Source organism: Mixophyes fleayi, chromosome 5, assembly GCF_038048845.1.
Source record: "Mixophyes fleayi isolate aMixFle1 chromosome 5, aMixFle1.hap1, whole genome shotgun sequence".
Lineage (NCBI taxonomy): Eukaryota > Metazoa > Chordata > Amphibia > Anura > Limnodynastidae > Mixophyes > Mixophyes fleayi.
Window position 1 is genome coordinate 99,329,300 of NC_134406.1, and position 9,989 is coordinate 99,339,288.

The 9,989-nt window shown below is 42.4% G+C and overlaps 1 protein-coding gene across 1 annotated transcript in view; it reads right to left on the bottom strand.

The window, feature by feature from the left end:
- FKBP9 (FKBP prolyl isomerase 9) overlaps window positions 1-9,023 on the bottom strand; it is a 28,920-nt gene extending 19,897 nt beyond the window's left edge. Inside the window, exon 1 of the mRNA XM_075212590.1 lies at window positions 8,211-9,023. Within this exon, the coding sequence (XP_075068691.1) occupies window positions 8,211-8,467 (257 nt within the window). The 5' untranslated portion in view covers window positions 8,468-9,023. The remainder of the gene's footprint in view (window positions 1-8,210) is intronic.
- Window positions 9,024-9,989: the final 966 nt, after the last annotated feature.

The following is a 9,989-nucleotide window of genomic DNA, read 5'->3' on the forward strand; positions in this document are numbered from 1 at the left end:
CACAGGGAGAACATACAAACTCCACACAGATAAGGCCATGGTCGGGAATTGAACTTATGACCCCAGTGCTGTGAGACAGAAGTGCTAGCCATTAGGCCACTGTGCTGCCCCTAAATGTGATCAGATCTCAACTAAGTCATAAAAACATACTTACCAAGCTCCTTTCTGGTACATCCCGAATGGGAGGTCAAGTGTCCAGTATGCTGGGGGAAGGTGCTTTTACACTTAGATAGCTAATGTATTATGGCAAACAGCTCCCTGCCAATATTGTCTGGCAGGGCCGCCATTAGGGGGGTACAGCCAGTACAGCTGTAAGGGGCACGAACAGACAGAGACCTCCCTCTGTCCGAGCCCCCTGGACAGTCTGTGCTCCTTAGTCTGACTGACCACCTTCCTATCCCTCGAGATGCGGCGGCTCCCAGGCATTGATAGGCTGAGACAGCGCGTTGCAGTAACATCATCACTGTACGTAGTGATGACGTCACTGCGACGCTCCCAGTCTACCAGTGACTGGGGACCGCAGCATCACTTCAAGAACAAGGTAATTTAATTGGGCATTTATTATGATAGGAGGGATGGAGTATTTATTATTAAGGGGAGGAGAGTGGGCAGAATATTTACTGTCATGGGATGGAAGCATTTAATATGATAGGGGAGGGGTGGAGCGGAACATTTATTATGATAGGTGAGGGGGGTGGAACATTTACTGTGACGGGGAGGGGGGAGCGGAGCATTAACTTTGATGGAGAGCGGGGAGCAGAGCATTTACTGTGATAGGATGATGATGGGGGAGCGGGGCATTTGCGGTGATAGGTAGGGGGGGAGCGGCGCACTAACTGTGATGGGGAGTGGGGGAGCAGAGCATTTACTGTGATAGGATGGTGACGGGGGAGCAGAGCATTTACTGTGATGGGGAGGGGAAAGCGGAACATTTACTGTGATGGGATGTTGAGGGGTAGTGGAACATTTACTGTTATGGGATGGTAACGGGGAGTGAAGTATTTACTGTGATGGGGAGCGGATCATTTACGGTGATGGGGAGGGGGGAGCGGTGCATTAACTGTGATGGGGAGTGGGGGAGCGGAGCCTTTACTGTGATATGATGGTGACGGGGGGAGCAGAGCAATTACTGTGATGGGGAGGGGGAAGCGGAACATTTACTGTGATGAGATTTTGAGGGAGAGTGGAACATTTACTGTGATGGGATGGTGAGGGGGGGGAATTACTGTGATGAGATGGTGAAGGAGGGAGCATTTACTGTGATGGGATGGTGACGGGAGAGTGGAACATTTACTGTGATGGGATGGTGAGGGGGGGGGGAATTACAGTGATGGGATGATGAGGGGGGGGAAATGACTGTGATGGGATGGTGAAGAGGGAGCATTTACTGTGATGGGATGGTGATGAGGGAAACAGAGCATTTACTGGGATGGTGAGGGAGGGGAGCGGAGTATTTCCTGTGATGGGATGGTGAGGGGCGGAGTGGAGCATTTACTGGCATGGTGACGGGGAAGTGGAGGATTTACTGAGATGGTATGATGAGGAGGGGAAGCGGAGCATTTACTGTGATTGGGAGGGGGAGCTGAACATTTAGTGTGACGGGGAAAGGGAGGCATTTACTGTGATGAGCGAGGGGGGAAATGTACAGTGCAGAGGGAGGGGTGTTCATGTACAGCGCAGAAGGATGGTGAGGGTGTGCCCTGTCAGATTAATTAGTACCGAGCCCCACAGATTCTGATGGCAGCACTGCTGGCTGGCAGTGGTAAGAGGAGTCTTACCACGTCTCCAGCCAGTCTGGTTCATTCTGAACGTGCTTTGTCAGTTCACACAAGCGCAATGAATTGACAGCCCGAACCTTGGCTTCCGGTTCCACTTTCGATAAAATATAAGGTCAAATTAGAATTTGAAATGTAGAGAAAAAAAAATGTAAAGAATTAAGGAATAGAAAAAAATCTATTAAAATAAGATATATGCAAAAAGTGAAATGAGAATTGAGGAGGAATATGTACTACCGATATCCTTCTTACATATGCTTCCACATAGTTTAAATTGGGAATCTTTCTCCGGAGAGGGCGGGTAACTCCTTAATTATATTGGGAGAGGCCTTTACTCAGGAGAAAACACCGGACAAAAGTATTATCTACCAATAATAATAAACAGATTCCAAAGAGAGCATAAACAGCAGATTAGTACAATACATGAAGAATGAATGAGTGTTCAAGGGGCTACAAGCTCCATTAATAATACTATGGACATGTGATGTTTGTTGATGCTTGCTGATTTCCTTCTTTATGTTTACTTCATTGGATTCTCCAATGGGCATTTATTCTAAATACTTTTGGAGAATCTGGGTGGCTGCAATTACGGAGCTGGACCCATATGGAACTGTAGTCAAGTTGTACTAGGATTTTACATAGCTTAAAGATTTCCCACAAAAATCTGATCAATTTTGCCAGCTCTGGATATAAGACGTTTGGCAGCAGGAAGCACTTTCTCAGTTTTGAATTTAATGTAGTGTCATAAGAATACAGCAGTCTCTAATTGAAAAACCATGACATTCTAGAAATGTTTGTGCAATAGCCCTAATAACTCACAGAATAAACAACAAATGCTATTTTTTGTGATTTTAATTTATGTAAAATTGAGGGAGGGCTGCATAAAGGATACACTTTAAGGGGTATATTTACTAAACTGCGGGTTTGAAAAAGTGGAGATGTTGCCTATAGCAACCAATCAGATTATAGCTATCATTTTAAAGAATGTACTAAATAAATTATAACTATAATCTGATCGGTTGCTATAGACAACATCTCCACTTTTTTAAACCCGCAGTTTGGTAAATCTAGCCCTAAATGCAAGTGAAATATTCAGTTTTCCAGAGAGAAGATCAAGATGGATTCACAAGCATTCTGTTAGCCAACTATCTAGCCCTCATGTTTCCAAAACGAACAAAAGCAGGCAAACCATTTGACACTTATTTTATTTATTATCGTTTATGTAGCGTCATCATAATACGCAGTGCTGTACAGAAAATATTGAACCCTTTACATCAGTCCCTGCCTCAATAAAGCTTACATTTACATTTCTCAATCTGTGAGCTGGTTTGGACAACAGGAGTTCCAAGGAGTTCTGTGCTACAAAGAGACCCAAGTCTACTACACTGGCCACCTAGACACTAGAGGATGTAACATTCCTGAATACTAGATCAATGCCAAGGAATTACCTTGACCATATGAGTAGGGAACTTCAGTAGCACAAAGAATGTTGTTTTCTGTGTTATTACACTACAGCAAAAGGCGTAAACAGCCTAGCCAGCTATTTAATTGAGAGGGACACAGAAGTAAGTTACCACACCCTAGGATTGTTATTTTCTTTCAAACAGTTTACTTCTACCTTTGTTTCCTCCATTGAATAAACCTACATTTCCAATTGTAGATTGCCTAGAGTATTTATTTGCAGCCAGCACCTACAATTTAGTCAATGACCAAAAGATTGCTACCTTTCACATATCTACTATATAAATGCCTAGTGGCGTGTGTGAAAAAACCCAAAAAACAAGCTGCAGCGCCACCTGCTGGGCAGAGTTATACACTGACCTATATATTTCTTGAAGGAGAACTGACAGTTGGGAGTGGTTGGTGGTTGCCGGGGGTGACAGTGGGGAGTTTTTAAAACCTTAAGTAGCTTGATGAAGGATGTGGCGATGAAGATGAAGGATGAGGTGATGGAGAAAAATGATGAGGTGGTGACATGTGGACAAAACCACATTAAAAAAGGGCGCTTGCATCGGGAAGTAACGCTCTTCCCCTGTGGAGGCCTGGGCTAGGCCCAAATGCATGACAAGAACCTTTTTAACACCTTAAGTAGCTTGATTTGACTAGAATGCATGAGTATCATGCACGGGTTAACTTGTACACTATATGGAAAAAAGTATTCGGACACTTGACCATTACACCAACAGGGACTGTAATGACATCGTATTCAAATACATTTACTTTAATATGGAGTTGGTCCCTCTTTTGCAGCGATAACAGCTTCAACTCTTCTTAGAGGGCTTTCCACAAGATGTTGGAGTGTTTCTGTGGGAATTTGTACCCATTCATTCTGTACAGCATTTATGAGGTCAGGCACTGATGTTGGACAAGAAGGCCTGGCTCACAATTTCCGTTCCAGGTCATCCCAAAGGTGTTCGATGTGGTTGAGGTCAGGGCTCTGTGCGGGCCAATCAAGTTCTTCCGCATCGAACTCATCAAACCATGTCTTTGTAGTCCTTGCTTTGTGCACTGGGGCACAGTTATGTTGGAATAGAAAGGGGCCTTTCCCAAACTGTTCACACAAAGTTGGAAGCATAGCATTGTCCAAAATGACTTGGTATGCTGAAGCATTATCCTTCCTCCCCCAAACTTCACAGTTGGAATAATGCAGTCAGGCAGGTACTGTTCTCCCGACATCCGCTAAACCCAGACTTACCCATCTGACTGCCAGACAGGGAAGCATGATTCATCACTCCACAGAACACGTTTCCACTGCTCCACAGACTAGTGTCGGTGAGCTTTATACCACTCCATCCGATGCGTGGCACTGGTCTTGTTGATGTGAGGCTTGCATGCAACTGCTCGGCCATGGAAACCCATTCCATTAAGCTTCCGCCACACAGTTTATGTGCTTACATTAATATCAGTGAGAGTTTGGAACTCTTCAGCTATGGAATCAGCACGACGTTGGCAACTTTTACGCACCATGCGTCTTAGCAGTCGTTGACCCCGCTCTGTGATTTTGCTTGATCTTCCGCTTAGTGACTGAGTTGCTGTTGTTCCTAAACGTTTCCACTAATAATATCACTTACAGTTGACCGTGGAATATCCAGCAGGAATGAATTTTCACGAACCGTCTTATTGCAAAGGTGGCATCCCATTACCATGCTTGAAGTCACTGAGCTCTTCAGAATGACCCATTTTGTATCACAAATGTTTGCAAATGGAGACTGCATGGCTAAGTGCTTGATTTTACACACCTCTGGCAACGGGTCTGCTTGAAACACCTCAATTCAATAATTAATAGGTATAGCCAAATAATTTTGTCCATATAGTGTAAAAGATCCCATACCTTGAGAGAAATTGAAATTGTCTGTAAAGTAATATCTACACCATGATTTCAATTTTATTTCAATCTCCTGGAACTTGCATATACATTTGGAAATGTTATCAAGAGATTTTTATAGAAACCATCTTTGCTGATCATGTTTGGGTGACCCTTTCAGATAACTTTTTTGTTAGAGTATCATCAGCAGCAGCTATTTATATAACGCTACTAATTTTGCAGACCTGTACAGACAACTCACTCACATCAGTCCCTGCAGCATTGGAGCTTACAGTCTAAATTCCCTAAGAAATACACATACACACAGACAGTGAGAGACTAGGGTCAACTTAATAGCAGCTAATTAACCTATCAGTATGTTTTTGGAGTATGGGAGGAAACCAGAGCACCGGGAGGAAACCCACACAAACACATGGAGAACATACTAACTCCACACAGATAAGGCCATGGTCGGGAATTGAACTCATGACACCAGTGCTTGGGAGCAGAAGTGCCAACCACTAAGCAACTGTGCTGCCAAGTATGCAGACAAATTTCAGCATAATGATCTGAGCAACTTTGACAGGGGCCAAATAGTGATGGCTAGAAGATTTGATCAGAGCATCTCTAAAAACACAAGGTATTGTGGGGTGTTCCCTTATGCAGTGGTTAGTACCTACCAAAAGTGGTCCAAGAAGGACAACTTATGAACCGGCGACAGAGTCATGGGTGCCCAAGGCTCATTTATGAGCGAAGGCTAGCCCGTCTGGTCCAAACCCACAGAAGAGCTACTGTAACACAAACTGTTGAAAAAGTTAATGCTGCATATGGAGCTACGTAGCCACAGACCGGTCAGCATGCCCATGCTGAACTGGACCATGGAACAATGAAAGAAGGTGGCCTGGTCTGATGTATCCTGTTTTCTTTTGGTGCATGTGATTGTGCGTCGTTTACCTGGGGAAGAGATGACACCAGGATGCACTATGGGAAGAAGGCAAGACGGCAAAGGCTTTGTGATGCCCTGGGCAATGTTCTGCCGGGAAACCTTGGGTAATGGCATTCATGTGCATGTTACTTTGACATGTACCCTCTACCTAGACATTGTTGCAGACCAAGTACACCCCTTAACGCTAACATGAGATGGAGTTACTTTGCTGCGAAAAGCTTTGACTAGTGCGAAAAGTTTTGACTAGTGCTGTTTTTCACATAGAGGTCTATGGGGGGTTAAGGCCAGAGAAGTCTCTGATTTCTCAGACGTTAACCCTTTGTTAAATAACAAAGAGTGTGGAGTTTGTATGTTCTCCCTGTGTTTGCGTGGGTTACCTCCTGGTGCTCTGGTTTCCTCCCACACTCCAAAAACATACTATTAGGTTAATTGGCTGCTATTAAATTGAGCTTAGTCTCTCTCGGTCTGTATATGTGTATGTTAGGAAATTCAGACTATAAGATGCAATGGGGCATGGACTGATGTTAGTGAGCTCTCTGTACAATACTGCGGAATTAATGGCGCTATATAAATAGCTGATGATGATGAATAACAAAAAGTGATGAAAGAGCCTTTTGCCAGAAGTTTATGCTGGCATGTTCACCACTTGTTAAATAGACCCCTTGATATATGGTGTATATTGTCATGACCTCAGTATTGTATGTTTCACTGGCAGGTAGTGTAACATAGCTCCATTATGCAAAATAAATATCCTGCAAACATTTTGGGGCCTATTTATTATAGCAATTTTTCATGTAAATTCCCCCAAAAACAGCTGATGCAAATTTAAGTATGATCAATATCTATATCGGTGCATCGCTGCTTTGCAATATTTGTTTTGAAATATATTGCAGTCCCCATAGATGTCTATGGGGGCCGCAATTTACCGCAATTTAATAGGCTGGCATACATTACCATATGCGTAATTTTTCAGCTCTGCTTTATGGGGAGAGCATTGCTGTAGAGGGATCTTCGGATCCCTCACCGCATCTTACTGCTCTCCCTTTTGGTCACTATCACAAAGGTGATCACTTAGCGATAGTGACCATAGAAATAATAGGAGGTCTTTGAAGGAACAGCAGTTTTTCATGACTGGTGTTCCTGTTGAAGTTTTTTAAGAAATAATAACAATATTTCAATCCTTATCTTTGTGATAAGGATTGAAAGGGATCATGTTAAAAATGCAGTCATTAATAAATATGCCTCCTATGCAGAATCTGCCATACTATGCAAATGGGAATATATATATATATATATATATATATATATATATATATATATATATATATATTTATTAATAAATATGTTTAGAACTTTTTTTTTTTTATAACATCTGGTGTGTACTATATGCTTAAATAATCAATCTAAATATTAGGCCTGTTGAAATTCTCGGCTACCACTGTAAAAACTATTCTGTCACAGTGAACAGCATCTCCATCTGAAAATCACAGGCACATGTGGAGACGTGGACAATCTGTAGGAATCATGTTTCAGCTTGCCCCTTTGAGCCAAAAAAGTTGCTGTAAATCTGGAACTTCAGTAAAGAAATGAACGTGCTGCAAAATATTCTTTTCATTCAGATTAATGGTATTAATAATTTTTACAAAATGAAAATATTATGGCCCATGAAAGGCCTATGAATTTACTGAATAATTTTAAACTGCCCAAACCTTACATTAAAGATAAATGAATGACCAAGGAACGTGATTATCATAGCGGCTCAGTTATAGCAGCATTAGTCCAAATTGAGTTATTGTGTGAGCTTGTGATCTACTTACTGACTGGTGAATAATACTTATATTGCTTGTTACAAAAATAATATATGTAATATAAAATATGTAAGCTTTGCACTATATTACATTTACCAGATTTAGACAGCAAGAGGGATTTATTTTACAGGCCTGACAATCAATTTATGTCCACACTTTAATACAGTAGTTTCCCAGAAGGTAAGATTAGTGTTGACTTTTAATTAATTAGCCAGCTCAAACTTTTCATTAGTTGCACCGATACTGAAGTAGTTTCTACACAGCTGAGGACAGATGCACTTGGAATACATTTGCCACAAATTGACAACATTTAGCAATCCCTTTCAGTGGAACATCCGCTATTAGTATTTAAAAATCAGGGTTCAGATCTTCCCTACCTGGAATCGAACTTGGTCCCATCCGGGAATGAACCTAGATAATGATACCGCACGAAGTCTCCCTCCTTGACACTGCGCCGGCAAACTTCTGGCTCCCAGCTCTTCTCGATGTGCAGCTGATCTCCGGGCACCGGTGGGGCGTCGTTGCAAGTCACAAAACTGACCAAGAAGACGGCCTGCAGGGCCAGCACCGGCCAGCGACAGACCGGCATCCCGATATAGGCAGCAGTAGGGGCTGTTCTTACTTTTACACCCATGATAAAGTGGTCAGTCAAGGAGCAGTGTCAAGGGGTATTCAGGCCAGGGATCAAGGCACAGGAGTGGAAGAGGAGAGCCCCGATCACGCAGGGATGGAGGGATAGAAAGAGGGAAAGGGGGAGGTACCGCCAGTCCGCTCTCCAGGACTTGGGAAGAGAAGAATGCGGTATGAAGTGTCAGGAATACTCAGAGCTCAGCAGTAACCTCTGCTCCCAACACCCACTGCAGGCATGTACAGAAAGTGCTCGGGGCGAGAAGAGCTGCAGTTCTCCGAGCTGGTCTCGGGATGGGAATCTAGAAGGTTGTGTAGAAAGTATGCAAACGTGTTGAAAACATGTACGGGCAGGAATAAGAATCACAGACGGACATTGATCAGGATTTGCTCTATTAGTTATATGTATGGAGACGTTTGCCTTTCAAGAAATGAGCTACACATGTACGATTATAAAATAACAGTAAAGTATCAAATAGGGCTTGTGACAGCTAAGGGAAGTGTAATGTTAAATCGTATTAATTATGCACAAAATAGTGGTGTAACATTGGGTATGGCTGGACGTAACATGTATGCAAACGTGTAACACCACGCAAAAACCAGACCGTACACACAGGACCCTAGACGCTTAGAGAAGGGAGGAGACCATAGTCAGATGGAGAGAGGAGGGGCTGTGTGAGCCCAATGCCTTTGCATGTACAGTACAGAAAATTGGCATTTGTCTTAGAATTGAGTTAATTTCTCAAAGAACAAAGATTTAGTTCCTTACAGCCAAATCAAATGTTTAAAAGTTTTATTGTGTGTATGGCAAACAGGAGATAAAGAAGTAAGTCCAGGCTTGGTGCTCTCCTCATTACTACTCATCCTACGTGGCTGATGTGTTGGCAGTAGTTTTACATGGGGGCTGGAGGGGGAGATTATTGTGCCAGCCTTTCTTTCACACTCACTCACTCATTGGCCATCCTGTCAGCGTTCCTTATTTTTACCAGAGGGTTCAGCAATTTTGATTGGTCTATCTGCTACACACAAGCTGCAGGGACCTGAAATAGGTTTACTATAGTAAGGTATTACTAGTTCTGTTTCACAAACACACCAATATACTTATAGATAGATAGATATTATAAATAAAGTGAAGTCAATGGCATACGAACACACTCCACATGACAACCCATAGTAATGCTCAACAAGTAATATCAAATCAAATATGTGTGTATATTTGAGTTATACAATGGATAATTCAAATTTGAAGCAATATATAGGTACACATCACATAAAAATAGGGATGTGCACCGGCGACTTTTGAGGTCTCGTGTTTTGTGTTTTGGATCCGGATTTTCGTTATTTTTGAGGTTCGGATTTGTCTCGCAAAACACTTGACGAAAGGTCTCGGTTCGGATTTAAGGTATTGGATTCGGATTTTTTTTGAAAAAAACATAAAAAGTTTAAAAATCAAGTTTTTGGGCTTATTTTCACTCCTAGGCTATTATTAACCTCAATAACATTCAATAACAAGCATTTCCACTAATTTA